Here is a 20,048-nt window from a genome sequence, read left to right as displayed (position 1 = left end):
TTGCATGTTATATTTTCTCTAGCACTACCCAATAGCATGGGTCAACACAATGGTGTTTGACTACAGAGGGCAGCTGAAGACTGGTGACATTATCCTCCACTGCTGGTCCTCTTTTCCTGGTGAGAACACACACACATTCTCAGCTTAGTAGGGTTTGATTGTGACTTATATGGTTGTGTAAACTGCTGGGCAGTTGTGTCATTGGGTGTGTGTCTGTGAAGTTAAAAAAAAGACTGTGTGAGTTATCAATTCATCTGTGAGTAATACTTTATTTTGTGTAAGGTTGTGCACTGATGTATTGTAAAGGAAGGAAGTGTGCTCAGGAAATGCCTTTTTTTTTCTGTGTGTTGCAGATGAGCTGGAAGAGATGTTGAACCCTATTGGGACAATTCAGACCAATCCATACACAGAGAATGCCACAGAACTTCATATAAGCTTTCCAGAATACTCAACACAACCAGTTGTATTTCCTGCTTTTGACAAGGTATGCATTTACTCACAATATGAGCATGACTCACAAATGTACACATTTTTAGTGTGGATATCTACTAACCAGTTTACTAGATATTACTAGTATATGGGCCCTCAGTATTAGTATATAGGCTAGTATATAGGCCCTCAGAAAATAGTATGACACACTATTTAATACTGTAAAGCTGCTTTGACACTATGTATTGTTACAAGCTCTATTAATAAAGGTGACTTGACTTAACCTCAGACTAGCCACATTATATTTACTGACTGTTTAATGGAATTGTATGGAGAAAATAGTAGAGTTATCAGAAAATTGGCATCTGCAAACTAATTTGCTTTGAACTTAAGATGTACTTCGTCTTGCAGAGTCAGAAAAGGACTGGCAACTTTAAGTTAATGTCTTATGGTCTAGTCCATAATGCAGCGTATATTGGTAAAGAATCAGCCACAGAGACAGGAAAAGCTGTCTAGCAGTTATCAATTACAGCGTGTGTGTGTGTGTATATAGAGTCATGGTCAGAATTATTGGCACCCTTGGTAAATATGATCAAAGAATGCTCTGAAAATAAACCTGCATTATTAATCCTTTTGATCTTTTATTTTAAAAAATCACAAAAATCTAATCTTTCATTGAACTAAAACAATTGAAAATGGGGGAAAATCTCATTATGAAATGTTTTTTTTTCTCAAATACACGTTGAACACAATTATTGGTACGCCTAGAAATTCTTATGAGTAAAATATCTCCGAAGTATATTCCCATTCATATTTACAATTTTGAGCACTCCAGGGGGATTATGAACATGAAATTATCCAGCCATGGCTTCCTGTTTCACAGAAATAAAATTAGGAAAACAAAGTCATCAAGTAATCATCCATCACAATGAGAAAAACCAAAGAATATATTTCTGATATGCCGCAAAAGATAATTGAGCTTCACAAATTAGTGAAGTGGCTTTAAGAAAAGAGCTAGAGCAGTGAAAATTCCCATTTCAACCATCAGGGCAATAATTAAGAATTTCCAATCAACATAAAATGTTTTGAATCTGCCTGGAAGAGGACATGAGTCCATATCGTCCTAATGCACAGTGAGGAGAATTTGAGTCGCCTAAGACTCTTCAAGGACCACAGCTGGAGAATTGTAGAGAGAGGTTGAATTTCGGGGTCAGAAATTTTTTTTTTGTCAAACAGCACCTACATCACCACATGTTGTTCGGGAGAGTTTCAAGAAAAATGATCCTAGCTCATCCAAAAACAAACTCCAGCATATTCAGTTGTCAGACACGACTGGTCAGATGAAACTAAAAAATTAGCTTTTTAGCAGCAAACACTCAAGATGGGTTTGGTGAACACAGGGATAAAAAAGTACCCCATGTGTACTATGAAATATACTGCTGTATTTTTAATGTTGTGGGCCTATATTTCTGCTGGAGGTCCTGGACATCTTGTTTAGACACATGCCATCATGGATTCTATCAAATACCAACAGATACAAAATCAATAAGTGACTGACTCTGTTAGAAATCTTATAATGGGCCATGTTTGGATCTTCCAACCGTACAATAATCCAAACACAAACCTCAAAAACAACACAGATGGGTCACTGAGCACAAAACCAAGCTTCTGCTATGGCCATTCCAGTCCTCTGACCTGAACCCTGTAGAAAATGAGTGAGGTGAACTGAAGAGAAGGAGCACCGTCATGGACCTGTGAATCTAAAGGGTCTGGAGAGATTCTGGATGAAGGAATGGTCTCTGATCTCTTGTCAGGTGTTCTCTAACCTCATCAGGCATTATAGGAGAAGCTGTTTAGAGCTGTTAAACTGGTAAATGGAGGTTTCAAAAAGTATTGAATAAAATGGTCCCGTTAATTGTGGCCAATGTGTATTAGAGAAAAACATTTATTTCATAATGATATTTCCTCCCATTTTAAATTCTTATTCTCCAATAAGAGGTTCAATTTTTGTGAATTTATTTTTAAATAAAAGGTATTTACTCTCTTTTCCTTCATTCATAGCACTCAGTAAAAGTATGCCATTAAACAAAAACTTTGTTTCTACATTAATTTGGAAAGTCAGTGTGAAAATATATTTATGATTACAAATGTTATTGTTAGGTAGAATAATCTTTATTAATTACATAATTACAGTGTATATATAAAAGTGTAAAAAACACAAAATAATAATATGGCAGTATCAAAGAAAACCTTTGTTTGTATTGGAATTTTATTCTGTTTATTCTGTTCCATTTTATCGGTGAACAAAATTTTGGTGTATCTTTGTCAAAAGTCCTGTTATGTGAGACTGACTTTCTACCATGAGTTTCAAACAAAATGCGCTTGAACAAAATAAAATAAAAATGTGCACGTTTACACCTGGAAGTTACTTGGCAGTCTGGCAAGCAACTGATTTTAGCAAGTGCTTAGCTTTTTGTGTGCATTAGATGGTCAGTGAACTATCCATTGGTGTGCCATCTGGGTCTGACACTACAAACATTCATAATCAAACATGAGGCAACACTTGTCATGTTACTGAATGTTCTGATATGGATAATTGTCATTTTTTTGCTTGTTTGTTTTTTCCCATAGATCCTGGAAAAAGCTGCAGAAATAGCTGGAGCCAATGATTCCATGACAATGGTAAAAAAAAAAAGAATTTTTTATTTTGTACTGTTCTCTGATGGCCACTTATAATTTTATCAAGATTTTTACATCAAAAAACATCATCATTTAGAAGTAATAAGCTATTTTCTGCCCTGTTTTTAACCCCCTCAGATCAGAACGCTCTGTTTGAATAGGCATGGCAGATTGTAGACTCGGAAGTAAATGCCCACTGCTATGATTGGCTAATAGTTGTGTATATTTTACAATGTACATTCCTCATAGATGGACGCTGCTGTGATTTAGGTCATTCGTAATGCGTAAACAACTCAATTCATATCAAACCATCTGTAAGAAAGAAACAAAGCAATAGTGACCACATAATGAAAACAGTTGTGTTATCGACATTACTGTCGGATCCAATAGACCTTTATCACACTTCCACGTTCGAAAAGCGGAAAATTCAAATAGTAGCGTAAAATAACTTCCGCTGCAGCCTCCATCAATGGCTGTGGTCATAGTACTGCATTGTTGTGGATTATTTATGTAGAATTCAGCACATATATGTCTTCTAAAGACACCAATCTCCGTTTACAACAATTAATTGAGCGTCACGTGTATATATAGTATGTTGTCACGATATTCCGATACGTATTTCGTGACTTAAACAGGAGCGCGCGAGCCATACTGTATGTGTATAGGCAATTCTTCACAGTCTGATCACCTTATTTCATCACAGAACAGTGAGAAAACTATACAAACAACAGATCACATTAATAAGTATTAGAATTAGCCAAAGCATAAAACATTAATTATGACTAAAGGCTGTATGATTAAATTAAAGGTTTAGGGCAAACTTGTTGTATAAAACATAATGCTCATATTTTTTCACGCGCTGACTTTGATGCAATCCTCTATAATTGCATCAAATTTAAGTTGTTCAAATAAAGAAATATTTCCATAGACGATAATTAAAAATGTTTGATCATCTTAATCGAGTTATTCTCCATGATTGCGTGCAGCAATTGAATATCATTATACTGTGAGCAAGAGCGGGAGGTTAATCACAATGAATAGAATTCAAAAATAAACAATAATATTAAAAATAAAATTAAATCAGTCTTCCTCTGGCAGTAATTTGAGCTGTGTGCTCTTCATTAATCTGACTGGCAGCGCTGACAGTCGCATTTCTCAGATAGGCTAATGTTACACATTAAAATAAAGGATGACATGATACATGGTCTGGAATCGGTATAAATACGCAGTTTTTAACATTGACGTTTATTGTGTCAATGTTCTACTAAACTAAATTAGTTTTTTTCATAAAAAAATGCATTAAATGCAAAAAACATTTTTTTCATAAAACTGCCGTCTGTCCATTAAGAATAAAGCAGGCGGAAATCTACTAATCGGAATTTTTTTTTCATTGTTTGTAAAAACAAATCCACAGTAAAATAAAATGAACAAAGGTCCAAGTTTTTACAGACACGGTCTGTATTTTCATTTAAAATAAAGTTTGTCCACTCTTTCCTAATGTTGGGATCAGAATGAAGGCCACAGAGACCAAAACTTTTTTCCACAACTTGGCACTGCACAGCATCTTTTTGTCTTCGGGGCCATCTTTATTGTTTGGTTTCTGTGTAGACCTGCACATTCTCTCATAAACGTGTGAATCGGTGGACGGGGCTAAACAGGCAGCGACGTCGAAGCAGGTGTTGATCATCTTCTGTGGAGGCGGTGCTTATCCACACCATTACATCATAGAATAGAATATTCCAAAAGCTGTCATTTTGGCAGATTGCCTTCAGTATAACTGTTTTTAGACTAACGAGAAAGTTTTGAGTTCTGAAAATTGCAGGATGTTTTCATAGTACAATGACCTCTTATATGTTATGAGATCAAGGGAGTTTTGGTTTCTCAGTTCATTACCCCTTTAAAGCAGCCCTATTATGGCGCCCTTTTTGGCCCTATAAGTAATAGGCCACAGGTGTCCCCAGAATGTGTCTGTGAAGTTTCAGCTCAAAATAACCCACAGATCATGTGCAATATTGTATAATGCTGAAAATCCCTTTTTTGGCTTAAAGCAAAAACATGCGGTTTTCATGTGTAATGCAAGTGAGATGCTGCTCCCTACCCCTCTTTCCAGAATAAGGCTGTCCCTTACAGCTGGTGCCTCGGTTACTATGTCAACAACAAACATCTGTTTGTTTTTGATTATCATGTCTATCGCGCATCATGAAGAGTTTATTCTTTGCATGCATTTGAACTTCTGAAATATGGTTATTGAAGCGCATGCTCTTTCATGTGAACTGTCAAATACACACTATCTTGTGAAAATCACACAAGCACGATTATGTCTGTGAAGGTAAACAACTGCATGTGTGTCAGGGTATTAGATCTGTGAAACCACAACTAACGCAACTCAAATAGGCCTCGCTAACAATCCCCCCCACCCCCCACCCCCGTGAGCGGGATTCATTTGAATGTGGGATATTGTGACGTACGTTCCAGGAACAAAATTCAGGACTGCAATCGAGGGTTTGGGGGAGGTTAAAAACAGTTGACTGATTTAGAGAATAACTCCCTTTGCAGTGGACTTTGTGCGTAGTAACTTCGCATATCTTTTTTCATGAACAAACAGCAACATTATACACTAAAGGAAGTTGAAAATATTAAAATAAGACCCTTTTAATACCATTACCTACATATAAATACTGTTGTATCTATGAGATGTCTGGATTAATATATTGAAATTAATCTCTGTAGGGTCGTGGGGGTAAGAAGTTTTACATAGAGCTAAAGGAGATCATGGAGAGGGATCCTCTCTCTCAGCTTTGTGAGAATGAGAAAGATCTGATATGGACACTTCGCTACGACTGCAGAGAAACCTTTCCTCAGTCTCTCCCCAAACTACTGCTGTCTGTTAAATGGAGCAAACATGAAGACATGGCTCAGGTATACCCACAAACCGACACATACTGTACATTAACCAACAGATGTGTTGAAACTCAAGAATCTTTTAAAATGCTCTCTTTTGTGCTGCAGCTACAGGCTTTGCTGCAGATTTGGCCCAAACTAAGCCCTCGAGATGCCCTAGAACTTCTGGATTTCAACTACCCTGACCAATATGTCAGAGAATTTGCGGTCAACTGCCTTAGATATATGAGGTGAGAAGTCTACGCTGTCAGAGAGCACACTGTCAAGGAACCTCATAAGAAATGCTGAAATCCCAAATGTTTGTTTCTGTGTGTGTTAGTGATGATGAGCTGTTGCAGTATTTACTGCAGCTTGTACAGGTGTTGCGCTATGAGCCATACTATGACTGCGCCCTCAGCCGTTTCCTCATGGAGCGCGCTCAGTCCAGCCGCAAAATTGGCCACTTCCTCTTCTGGCATCTCAGGCAAGTGTATACATGTTAAGAAGCTGGAATATGTAAATACTTTAGTTCACCTGGTATTTCAGTATGCTTATGCAGAAACTAGAATTTATAATTGCGTGTGTTGTACATTACAGGTCTGAAATGCACATGCCAGCCGTCTCGGTTCATTTTGCTCTGATTTTGGAAGCATACTGCCGAGGCTGCATCCCACACATAGAAATTCTCAAAAAACAGGTGCATTATTTTCATTTTTTCTCATTTCATTTTCTTTTTTAAATTTCATTTAGAGATAGCATTTATTGTATTTTATATAAAATCAGAATACACACACGATTATAGATGTAGCCAGTAGATGGAGGTCAAAGCAACATGAAAGCAAAGTCTTTACATCCCAATCACAAATTCAGCTACAAAGTTGAGTCAGCTATAATGGACATTGGTTTGCATTCTGATAAGCGAGTTAAAGCAACGCAACCAACAGAGGTTCAAAGAGGCCAACTACTGGACACCAAATTTTTATATGTTAAAGGGAACAGTGTCAAAAATAACAAGAGCAAATGCCAAACATGGACAACCCTATTAGCAAAGAGGAACAGTACTTAAGAAATAAAGCTTGCCAATAATTACAGCTGGACATTTCACAATAAAGTCAAAAGTACAGCTCAAATGATCACAGAATGAGTCGCCTCTTCTTGTGCAGACTGATTCGGAATCAGACCTTTAATCGGTCCTGTGTTCTTCATTTACTGTTTGGTACAGCTCTGCTACTCAGAGGGATAAGTTTAGGCTTCAGAGAATAGTGAGAATGGCAGAACGCATTATTGGGACTGATCTACCTTCCCTTCAAGATCTGCACTTGTCAAGGGTTAAGAAACAGGCTCTGAGGACTGTTTGTGATCCTTCACATCCTGCATTCAATCTTTTCAGACTTTTACCCTCTGGAAGGCGTTATAGTCTGGTTAAAACAAGAACTACCAGATTTCAGAATAGCTTTTTTCCAGTAGCCATAAAAACTCTAAATTCTACCATGTAACTTTGTAATATTGTAAGTTTTTGTGTGTGTGTGTGGGACGCCTCATACCGGCAGTAAATTCCTTTATTGTGTGCTGTTAAGAGTTTGATTTGATGAAGAATTTTGCAGCTTGCTTGTCACTCAAGCCTGCTCTCCTGTGGCCTCATGGAATAGTGAAGTATTGGAGTTGTACTTTAGAATCGCTTGAAGTATTTACTGTAAATTTGGAAATGCTACTCAATACACATACTGCTTTTCACATAGTATAGTAAGCATATTCAGACACGAGACCTTCTGGTGAGTTTAATTAAGGATTGTTCTAAAATCTGCAAGTTGGCCCTCCAGGAGCAGGATTGGACAAACCTGATTTTACATGGAAGAGACTAAACTTTTTATCGCTTACCACTTTATGGGACTTTGTAGGATCAGTCACTTTTTCGTTGTAATTTTCATCTGTAATTTGCTTTGGATAAAAACATCTATAGGCCTCCTTACTCTTCTAGCATTTAAAAATCTCTAAACATTTATGGCATTAAGTTATAGATTGTAAAGTGTATATTCCTTCAAAGAACTACAGGCTTTTCTTCTTGAACACTGACACACTAGCTGGGATTCCATGCAAGTGTTTTTCATTAATGCAAACTAAAAAAAGTAGAATCAGTGTTTCCATCCAATGTGATTTGTTTTTTTAGGCGTCAAAACTTTGTTTTGATATAAATGATTTATTCATTAAATGTGTTTGCATCATTGTTTTTTGCACATTTATTTGTTCTAAATAAAAAAGAAATCCACACAAAGTGTATTAGATTTTATTTTCATCTTGGTATTTTTTTTCATTTTTATGTGGAACTTAACATTTATGGTGTTTTTGTAATTATTTTGAAGGTTGAAGCTCTCAGTAAGCTGAAAGCTGTAAATGAGCTGATTAAATTGGGCACCATAAAAACTAAGACAAAACAAGCTCATCTTAAAGAGGCCATGATGACCTGCCTTAGACAGACGGGATTCATCGAGACTCTTTCCAACCTGCATTCACCTCTCAACCCCAACACATTGCTCGCTGGAGTACAGTAAGATCTGTGTGTGTGTGTGTGTGTGTGTGTGTGTTGTTTTATGCATACAGTGTTTTCAAACTAGTACACTGCACATTAGTTGAATTTCATAAGATTAAAGAACTATATTAATTGGTGGAGGAATTGTTTATTTTCATAATAAAAAGCAAATATTAATAAAATAACTAATAAAAATGTAAATATGCAAAGGCCTTTTTACTTCCATAATAATCAGGTTAGAAAAAGTTGTCTCTGTATGGCAGGTGGTTGGGGGAAGAGTTAAGAAATAATTAGAGTTAGTGACATGAAAATGAAAGTGGTTTTAAAGACCCAGTCAGTTGTTATAATTTGATGGAAGATTATATAGACAAACATTTGTATGTTGAATATTAATGCTAATCCGGAATACTGTTATGAATACTGTAAATTTGGACACACTACTGATTTCACATACTGCTCTTCACATAGTATAGTAGGCATATTCAGATATAAGACCGTTTAGCTTGTTCTATTGTGTTAAGTTTGGGGCTAAACTTTGCAAGATGGCCCTCCAGGAGCACACTTGATTTGACACGGAAGAGATTAAACTTTTTATTACTTTTCTCTTTATGGAACTTTGTAGGATGAATCACTTTTACTGAAAATGAATGGGGTTTCAAAGACTGAGCGAGTTGTTATATTTTGATGGACAATTTTATAGACGAACATATTTATGTTGATAATTAATGTCATTAAATAGTTGTTTCAGTAATTTCTGACAACATAAGAACTTTATCTCTAACTTTTCTATTTCTCTGCCAGTGTGGAGAGGTGCAAGTACATGGACTCTAAAATGAAACCTCTGTGGATTGTTTACAACAACAAGCTGTTGGGAGGAGACACAGTGGGCATCATCTTCAAAAATGGAGATGGTGAGAGACAGATGGCTCAGATAATGGGCAAAGACAAAACACTATCACAAGATTAGATTTAAACTTTTTAATATCTGCCTTTCTCAGACCTGCGGCAGGACATGTTGACTTTACAGATCTTAAGGTTGATGGATCTGCTGTGGAAGGAGGCTAACCTGGACCTCAGGTAAAGTGTGTGTGTGTGTCTATGTAAGAATCTGTGTATATTCTATTAATCTATTGGTCCATTTGTGGAATTACATTTAGATATGTGCACACTGCATCAGATCTCATTACGCAATGTTTTTTAAATTATATATATATATATTTTATTTATTTTTTTCTTCTTTTTTCATAAATGCCTTGTAGAATTGTGCCTTATGGTTGCTTGGCGACAGGAGATCACTCTGGCCTGATTGAGGTGGTGTCATCAGCTGATACCATTGCAAACATCCAAAAAACAAGCAGCAACATGGCCGCCGCCGCTGCCTTCAATAAAGATGCTCTACTGAACTGGCTTAAAGACAAGAACTCTGGGTGAGTTGGACATGTAGTAGACTCTGATGTCTCACATGAACAGTTTTTGATTATTTGAATACAGTGGTTATCTGTTTTTCAATATTTGTGTGAAATGAGTAAATATTGTGTAAAACTTTTTTTTACAATTTTGTTTAATTTGCCATCATAATAAAATGCATGCAAATTGTAATGGATAGCAATAATTTTGCACAATATTGACCTCTGAATGTTTTGATTGGCAACCACATGAAGGCTGCCATCGCTTATTGTGAATTTCAATATTACTAAAGATCATTTATTTCGAATGGTAAAGCTTGATGTTGCAAAATAATCTTATCTAGCTTTAGCATCCTAGCAGTTCTTGGCACTATAAAATTTTATATTAGAAGTGACAAGAGTCATATTCTTATTAAATATAGTTACTGAGTCTAAACTAATTTGTGATGTTGAAATAGAGATGCTTTGGACAAAGCCATTGAGGAGTTCACTCTATCGTGTGCTGGTTATTGTGTTGCCACCTACGTCTTGGGCATTGGTGATCGGCATAGTGACAACATCATGGTTCGCAGTACAGGGCAGGTAAGTTGGAAAACCGCTGTATACTCTAAGCCACGTGAATGTAATGATTCCAGAAGATATATGCTGCTTCAAAATGGCACTCTTAATCTTTCATGGTCTTCTGTTGATTAAAATAGTTTAAATTAATTTTTATTATTTTTTAGATTTAACAGGATATTTATTGTATTGATATTTATTATTTATTTAATATGTTGTGTGTGTGTGTGTGTGTGTGTGTGTGTGTGTGTGTGTGTGTGTGTGTGTGTGTGTGTGTGTGTGTATAATTCAGCTCTTCCACATAGACTTTGGCCATATCTTAGGAAACTTTAAGTCCAAGTTTGGGATCAAGCGTGAACGTGTTCCTTTCATCCTCACACATGACTTCATCCACGTGATTCAAGAGGGAAAAACAGGCAACACTGAGAAATTTGGAAAGTTAGTGAAAACTGACTTTTTGTTTCATATTATCTTGCTCACTCTTAATGCACAATTTGTTCATCATTTCACTTTTTCATCATTTCTAATGATATAGGATGCTAATTTAACAGTGCTTTTATATGTGTGTAGTTTTAGGCAATACTGTGAGGACGCGTATCTGATACTGAGAAAGAATGGAAATCTGTTCATCACACTCTTTGCTCTGATGCTCACAGCAGGCCTGCCAGAGCTTACTTCTGTCAAAGATATCCAGTATTTAAAGGTAAAGACATGTCCAGTGCAATATGAAAATGAGAAATGTAATTTTGTTCATTCTCAGATTAAGTGAACCCATATGTGATCCTGGACCGCTGGGGTATATTTTGTAGAAATAGCCAAAAATACATTGTATGGGTCAAAATTATTGATTTTTCTTTTATGCTAAAAATCATTAGGATATTAAGTAAAGATCATGTTCCATGAAGATATTTTGTAAATTTTCTACTGTAAATATATCGAAACTTAATTTTTTATTAGTAATATGCATTGCTAAGAACTTCATTTGGACAATTCTAAGGCGATTTTCTCAATATTTTGAGGGGTTTTTTTTGCACCCTCAGATTCCAGATTTTCAAATAGTTGCATCTCGGCCAAATATTGTCCTATCATAACAAACCATGCATCAATGGAAAGCTTATTTATCCAAATTTCAGATGCATAAATCTCAATTTTGAAAAATTTACCAGTATTACTGGTTTTGTGGTCCATTGTCACATATGACGTTTCTTCTTTCATAATGCAAAGCCTATTCTGTTCCATGAAATGGTTAAATAAAAAAAAAGTAATGGGGCTGACAAAGCTCCAAAATGACTGAAAACGCACTGTAAGAATAATCTAATCATATATGTCCACGTCATATAGATTTGTATGAGGAACAGAAATTGAACCAGTTCACTGAAAATCTTTTCTTTGCAAAAACCACAACAGCTACAACAGAGTAAATTGACATAAAATTTGTAATATGCAAAAAAAGAGAGTAGCCTATACTGTACACAAACTGTATATTGATTGCAACTTTACAGAAATGATGGCACTTTCTGGTCATCTCCAAACTTGATCATGTTGTCTACAAATATAGTAAAGTAAATATCTCAAGCATTTAAAAATGTTTAGGGATTTTAGGTTGCATTCATTGCATGTTGAAAGCAATTACACTTGTATTAAATGCTGCATATAAATAAAGCTTATATTTTCAGTCTTTATTTTTTAGTATATTCTGTACTATATGGGAAAATGATACTTGTATTTACACGTTGATTAGATCTAACCTTTTCTACCTATTTAAACTCGTAAGCTTCGTTCTGCTATAAGAAATATGATACAAGATTATTTAATTTGTTGAATGCACAAATGCAACAAATTGTTTATATTATTAATAGTGCTGTCACAATTAGCTCGTTAAAGCAGGCGATTTAATTTTTTCAGTTTAACAAATTATTTAACGCCGTTAACGCAGGGCCTAGGGTTGGCCAGCCCACTCATAACTGGTAATTCTGTCTCTTTTTTCTTGACAAGAAGTGCATTTATTCAGTCGCATAACATCTTTACGAGCACATCAAACAGAAGACGTTTCATACGCACGCTTCAACTTCACTTCAGCATCAGGCGCGAGTCAAACGAGCATGGAAACAGTACTGTGCTCGCAGCGCGTGCTCTTCAATACATGCACAAAGGTGCCGGCGCGCGGTCATAGCCTGTATCATTTCATATCAAATAGCGAAAGAAACTACGAGCAAGCAATGTCGTGATCAGTTAAGTCATGAAATTAACAAAAAGGCAATTAAAGCAGCCATAAAACTGTGCATGCATGTAATATGTTATATATGAGTTACATTAAGAACATGTCTCTGAAATGGTTTTCAAAACTGTCCTGGAGCATTCACTGTCTCCCTCATCTAACACACTCGATTCAACTCGTCAGCTCATTAGAAGAGACTGAAATGGGTCCGACCTGAAATGGGTCAGAAAATGTAGAGTTGAGAAAAAATACAATGCGTGTCATGTTCAGTAGTGGCAGCTCTTTTATTTATTAGATTTTATTTATTTTATTTATAGAAGCCAAAACAACCTAATAACCAGCTTCTTTGATGTCTGTTCATCAACAACAAAAGAAAAAAGAGGAAATCAATAACTTTTATAGTTTTAAAGATTCATCTGTATTTAGTTTAGAATTTAGTGTTTGATAACTTTATTCAATTTCTGTATATTTCTGCTGAGGGGCACAGGTTAATATGACAGGTTAATAATTTATTGGGTTTATGTGAAGATTGTTTTAAGTTATTTTTAAAGTCTAATAAATGTAAAAATTGATAGCTCTTAATTATAATGTAAAGTCCTTGTATGTGTAAATAAATCATTCTCATTCTTAATGACTATAGTCAATGGTTAAATATTAGGGGGAAACATTTTTATAGCGAAATCAGTATTAATTGGTGTCAGTGATACTGGCCTTCAGTCATAAAACTAAAGATGTCATTAAACAAATATTAAAAAATATACTGTCTTTGTTGTTTGTACATTAATTTGAAGATTGAATGTGAAATTATTGCAATATAAAAGTATATTTAAAAACTTTAATGATAGGTGGGATTTCAGAAAAATGTGCGATTAATTAGTTAATTGTTTTAATCGATTTACAGCACTAATTATTAATTATTTATTTACATGACTCCAGTGCAGCCAACTAAGACATGTTTTACCTCATTAGACAGTGCTATTAGTGCAGATTTTAATGGGAAAAAATATGAATGACACCTCAAAAGACCCTGACTTAATTATCAACAAATCACAACTTGTTAATCTCAGTTATTACACATTTGCATCATCATTGGGTAAAGAACATTACTAGTTTATGATTACTATTACTTACAAATCAAAATTCAGTTGAATCAAAGCAAAAAAACAATTAAAGATTGGACCATAGAACAACCATCACTTTTAGAACCCATCAAAAACATTAGTAATTTAGTAAACGTATACACTTTAATTTCATCACCACAGATCAGAAATTCTGAAAACTACAGAAATGCATTCAACATAACTACTAATACAAACATAGAACTGATCCAGTATAAAATCTTACATAGAACACATATTACACAACACAAGATATTTAAAATGGGACTCGAGACAACTGCATTGCAAGCTTATTGCAAATTCACTGCAAGCTTATTCATGCCTCATATACTGTATGCATGTGTATGTGAAAAAACCTTGCAGTACCTCAGTATGTAAACTGTTAATCACAAATACATTATTGCTCATATTACTACCATACCATCTTGTCTTTTATGTATTCATTGAAATATTCATTTTTCTCCTCTTCTCGTTTTCTCTCACTTCCACCTTTAAAGACATTTGTTATTATCATCATCATCTCTCTTACTGTCTCTGCCTTTGCCAGCAGGGAGGTTGGGAGGGAGAAGAGAGTGGAAAGAAAAGGGGGTGGAGAAGAGAGGTGGAGGCAAAGAAGCTATTTTCTTTGTAAAAAAAAAAAAAAATCCTTCAAATTGCCCTGTCAGTTATATAGAACCTTTGTTTATATACCTGTCATATATCTCTATTTGTTTGTCAGTGTCCTGCAAAAAAGGGACAGAGAACATATTGAAACCATTATAACATCAATTTACGTTAATGCATAGCTGTGTTAAAAGTGGTGGTTTAGAAAATAAAATAATTGCATATACATAATAACACCAGCTGTATGTTTACATCTTCCAGGACTCTCTGGCATTAGGTAAAACTGATGAGGAGGCCCTCAAACAATTCCGGCAGAAGTTTGATGAAGCTCTGCGAGAGAGTTGGACCACCAAAGTCAACTGGATGGCCCACATTGTGGCTCACCCTTCATAAACCGAGGGAAACAAAACATCAGGCTCCAAACTGAAGTCCGCATTCACCATAAAACACTATTAAGTGCAGCAAAACAGTGATATACAACTTATTTATGATCTTATGAAATCGATGGCCAAATCTCATGGATCTAAGTGATCTTCAAAGGTGTGGACTCTGCAGGAATAATCGAAAACCGTGCAAGCTTCTGCGCTTTCTTTATTCTGTTGAATATCAGCTGCCTCTGACCACAAGAGAACCATAGAAAACCCTTGCTTGACATCGAATATAATTGCCTTATACAAGGTAACACAAGAGAAAATTTCAGCTTTTTCTTCCTCCGCTGAAAAGTCAAACAATACGTAACTCCAGCAAATCCTTCTAGAGAGAAACGGGAGTCCTTAAAACACGGCACATCAGCGCAAGTTTTGGCCATCCAGAAAGATGATGTTTATTGTACAACAATGTTAACATGTTGGGACTCATAGACTTTTGAAAACGGACAAATCAAAGCACAAGCTTAGAGAAAGTGCATCTTATCATACCAAAAGGTAAACATGTGCCTCACTGCACAAGAAACATTTTTTTACTGTATGTGCCAGACTACTTTATTATGAGGAATAGTCTTAAAAACACTGGAATCATGTTATAAGTATTCGATGAGTTTTAAATGTTGTAATAGTAAAGCACTGTTCCTATATACCACAGTACTACTTTATATATAGCAGAAATGGCTGTAATTCAAAAATGGGATGGCTTCACACACAGATATTCAATGAGGATCACTTTGAACAAACGCTGTGTAGATGGACCTTCCTCTCCTCTATGTGTTGAGAAAAGCTCATGTAGTTTTGTTCTTTGGTGCTAGCCATAAAAAAACATCCCGCATCTATATGTAAGCACAGCATTGTGGTTTAGACCAAGAACATTGCTCATTTTTGGTGCCTGTTATTTTAAGAGTAATTCACAAATTTATATGGGCTTACGTTATGCCTGCATATCAAAACTCACAATTTCAACCGCCTGTTTACTCAGAATATCTGCACAAAAGACCCAGAGGACCAAAAAGGGGAGGTTTAACTGTCATGACAGCTACTGTCTACTGACAGCTCAGGCAGTAGTAATTACTGATTAATGACTATATTGTAAAGCACAGAGTAATCAATGTTTTTTTTTACTACACATAACATGCTGTCTCTAGTGCTGCTTCTCTTTTTGGCTGTGTGACTAGGGATGTATTGATGCACTGAGCATGTTATTTTTACACTGAATATCTATATGTGTGAATAGGAAGAAAGTCTGTACTGTGATATAATGAGATTATTAAGAGCAATGCAAAGATTCTAGGACCAACATTCCAGAGAACTACGCGTTCATTTCCTGTGCTGTTATGGTATATGAGAGAGTAAGATTTGTGTCTATCAAATAAATTTCATTTTACACTAGCACAGGTTATACTCTAATGTCCATTGGCCTATTCCTTAAGCTATATTAGAAGATGATGCCTTAGTGCAATATGTAAATGTAAAAGTGCAAACCTATTTTGAGAGTGTGTGCGCTCATGCTGCTGTGTGTTACACTGGTGGCCTTTGATTTCACTGAAACTTTTAATACAGGCTTTGCTCTGTCTTGCCCATTTTATAGAAATACTATTAAAGTTGTTTTCATTGAACTCTCCTTAATAATTTCAATTTGATTTAGAAAAAAATAAATTATTTAAAGTACAAAACTGTTTTAGAGTTTGGTCCAAAATAAAATTAAACCACTGCAGTTAAGGATTATTTTTATGCAACTAGTCCTTTTTGAAACTTATAGACAGCATGAGGGTAAGTATATGATTTTTGAGTGAACTGAACTGTTCTAGGTACAGACCAACCAATGTCTCTACTATATGTGCAACTACCCGTTAATACATACAGGTCCTTCTCAAAAAATTAGCATATTGTGATAAAGTTCATTATTTTCTGTAATGTACTGATAAACTTTAGACTTTCATATATTTTAGATTCATTACACACAACTGAAGTAGTTCAAGCCTTTTATTGTTTTAATATTGATGATTTTGGCATACAGCTCATGAAAACCCAATCTCAAAAAATTAGCATATTTCATCCGACCAATAAAAGGAAAGTGTTTTTAATACAAAAAAAGTCAAGCTTCAAATAATTATGTTCAGTTATGCACTCAATACTTGGTCGGGAATCCTTTTGCAGAAATGACTGCTTCAATGCGGCGTGGCATGGAGGCAATCAGCCTGTGGCACTGCTGAGGTGTTATGGAGGCCCAGGATGCTTCGATAGCGGCCTTAAGCTCATCCAGAGTGTTGGGTCTTGCGTCTCTCAACTTTCTCTTCATAATATCCCACAGATTCTCTATGGGGTTCAGGTCAGGAGAGTTGGCAGGCCAATTGAGCACAGTAATACCATGGTCAGTAAACCATTTACCAGTGGTTTTGGCACTGTGAGCAGGTGCCAGGTCGTGCTGAAAAATGAAATCTTCATCTCCATAAAGCTTTTCAGCAGATGGAAGCATGAAGTGCTCCAAAATCTCCTGATAGCTAGCTGCATTGACCCTGCCCTTGATAAAACACAGTGGACCAACACCAGCAGCTGACATGGCACCCCAGACCATCACTGACTGTGGGTACTTGACACTGGACTTCAGGCATTTTGGCATTTCCCTCTCCCCAGTCTTCCTCCAGACTCTGGCACCTTGATTTCCGAATGACATGCAAAATTTGCTTTCATCCGAAAAAAGTACTTTGGACCACTGAGCAACAGTCCAGTGCTGCTTCTCTGTAGCCCAGGTCAGGCGCTTCTGCCGCTGTTTCTGGTTCAAAAGTGGCTTGACCTGGGGAATGCGGCACCTGTAGCCCATTTCCTGCACACGCCTGTACACGGTGGCTCTGGATGTTTCTACTCCAGACTCAGTCCACTGCTTCCGCAGGTCCCCCAAGGTCTGGAATCGGTCCTTCTCCACAATCTTCCTCAGGGTCCGGTCACCTCTTCTCGTTGTGCTGCGTTTTCTGCCACACTTTTTCCTTCCCACAGACTTCCCACTGAGGTGCCTTGATACAGCACTCTGGGAACAGCCTATTCGTTCAGAAATTTCTTTCTGTGTCTTACCCTCTTGCTTGAGGGTGTCAATGATGGCCTTCTGGACAGCAGTCAGGTCGGCAGTCTTACCCATGATTGCGGTTTTGAGTGATGAACCAGGCTGGGAGTTTTTAAAAGCCTCAGGAATCTTTTGCAGGTGTTTAGAGTTAATTAGTTGATTCAGATGATTAGGTTAATAGCTCGTTTAGAGAACCTTTTCATGATATGCTAATTTTTTGAGATTATATACATCAATATTAAAACAATAAAAGGCTTGAACTACTTCAGTTGTGTTGTAATGAATCTAAAATATATGAAAGTCTAATGTTTATCAGTACATTACAGAAAATAATGAACTTTATCACAATATGCTAATTTTTTGAGAAGGACCTGTATATACACACACAGACCTGCACAAAAGTGTGAAAATATATTTTGTTCGACGTGAGATTGGAAATGTCATTTTTGTGAGTTTAATTTAAAATATTTATATCAATATATAAAGAACAATTTTACAATCTTTACTTTTTGGGTAAGTCGTAGCCTAATGGTTAGAGAGTCGGACTCGTAAGGTTGCGAGTTCGAGTCTCAGGTCCAGCAGGGATTGTAAGTGGGGGGGTATATGTCCAGCACTCTCTCCACCCTCAATACCACGACTGAGGTGCCCTTGAGCAAGGCACCGAACCCCCAACTGCTCCGGGTGTGTGTTCACGGTGTGTGTGTGTGTTCACTTTGGATGGGTTAAATGCAGAGCACAAATTCTGAGTATGGGTCACCATACTTGGCCTCACGTCACTTTCACTCACTTTTTTTATCAGTCATGTCCACAGTTCATGATCCTCAAGAAAAATACCCTTACATCCTCTGAAGCTTTACCTAAATTAAACCCTGGTTATTGCTGTAAAACAACAAAACATGAAAAAGGTTTGAATGCTTTTTATATACACTGTACTGTATACAGCAGTGGTTCTCAGCTCCATGGACTGAACTGTGTCAGATAAAAGAGACAGAGGATGTGTTTGAAATTGCCCCCTATAGCCTTAAATATGGCACATTTTGAGAGTAGGCTACAGACATTTGTCATGGTGTCTAAAACCACAGTGGACATTGAGTGCACTCATTCAGTCCCATAATGCACTGCAATAACGAGTGTACAGTACACTGTACGGCGAGAGAATACCCATAATGCACAAGTCTCGCCAGAAGATGGAGCCTGCAGCTGACTCATCCATTTTCCAAACCACTGGACCTGGGTATGGCGTAGTATCATACAGGTATACATTTATTTTTAACCTTTGTATGGTGTTGGGGTCCATGGGATCTGTTTTCACTTTTTATCAAAAGAAAAATTATACTATTAATTATTTTTTCAAACTCATTGGCCTTGCTTGGCTCAATTTTCTGTGAAGAACATATATCAGAACAAATCCCCCTCTAACCCGTGTGTGTGTGTGTGTGTGTGTGTGTGTGAGAGAGAGAGTGAGTATGAGCTTTGTTTCTGCCCCTGCCATTCCCACACAAGGTTGTAGCACTTTAGTTCATAAATGTGATCTAACAAAGGTAAAGGGCAAATGTTGACCATACATGCTGTTTATATTGCTTGTAATTGAGATGAAGTAAACATCTGTTGAGTATTTTTACATATTCAATTTTGTTGAATTAAAAACCCAAAACTGCAGTGGGTCCACCAGACCCATGAACACTGGCTGAGTAACAAAAACATGAAAACCACACAATTAATTGATAATTAAATTGTTTAATTAAAGTGTATGCATTCTAGTTTCCATGACAATGATAAATCACAGTTAATTGAAATAGTAGTTAGGCAATCATCCAATGCATAATCGGATGTTTGCATTTCATTCTGTCAAAGATGGGACACAGCCAGCGAGGCTTGTGTATGTGGATCAGTGGGTGTGACCTCTGTGCCGTTACAACATTGTAAGCCAGCTCAAACGAAATGTGCATCAGTACACAGTACCAGAAAAATCCAGAACAGAAAAAGTTGTCTAATAATAAAGAAAGCAGCCTAAAACGACCGTAGTTATGTAGTTAAGTTAGACAGGACAACTACAATGTATTCAGTATGATCACTGAATTAAAAAAAAAAATGAGGGGAAAAAATCACTGTACTAAATGAAACTGAGTGCATTTGTACTTAGA

At 36.4% G+C, this 20,048-nt stretch overlaps 1 protein-coding gene across 2 annotated transcripts in view; it reads left to right on the top strand.

Annotated features, from left to right (window-relative positions):
* LOC306854315 (phosphatidylinositol 4,5-bisphosphate 3-kinase catalytic subunit beta isoform-like) overlaps positions 1-16,479 on the top strand; it is a 47,483-nt gene extending 31,004 nt beyond the window's left edge. For both annotated transcript variants that reach the window (XM_079392214.1, XM_079392215.1), the window contains exons 10-24: positions 23-119; positions 354-484; positions 3,061-3,111; positions 5,839-6,027; positions 6,118-6,239; positions 6,329-6,472; positions 6,586-6,685; positions 8,349-8,533; positions 9,317-9,426; positions 9,514-9,592; positions 9,775-9,942; positions 10,380-10,503; positions 10,772-10,917; positions 11,050-11,182; positions 14,680-16,479. In XM_079392214.1, the coding sequence (XP_079248340.1) occupies positions 23-119; positions 354-484; positions 3,061-3,111; positions 5,839-6,027; positions 6,118-6,239; positions 6,329-6,472; positions 6,586-6,685; positions 8,349-8,533; positions 9,317-9,426; positions 9,514-9,592; positions 9,775-9,942; positions 10,380-10,503; positions 10,772-10,917; positions 11,050-11,182; positions 14,680-14,811 (1,911 nt within the window). In that variant the 3' untranslated portion in view covers positions 14,812-16,479. The remainder of the gene's footprint in view (positions 1-22; positions 120-353; positions 485-3,060; positions 3,112-5,838; positions 6,028-6,117; positions 6,240-6,328; positions 6,473-6,585; positions 6,686-8,348; positions 8,534-9,316; positions 9,427-9,513; positions 9,593-9,774; positions 9,943-10,379; positions 10,504-10,771; positions 10,918-11,049; positions 11,183-14,679) is intronic.
* Positions 16,480-20,048: the final 3,569 nt, after the last annotated feature.

The sequence above is a fragment of the Barbus barbus genome (genome assembly GCF_936440315.1).
Source record: "Barbus barbus genome assembly, chromosome: 34".
NCBI lineage: Eukaryota > Metazoa > Chordata > Actinopteri > Cypriniformes > Cyprinidae > Barbus > Barbus barbus.
Note: the sequence above shows the minus strand (reverse complement) of the source record. Positions and strands in the feature narration are given on the sequence as shown.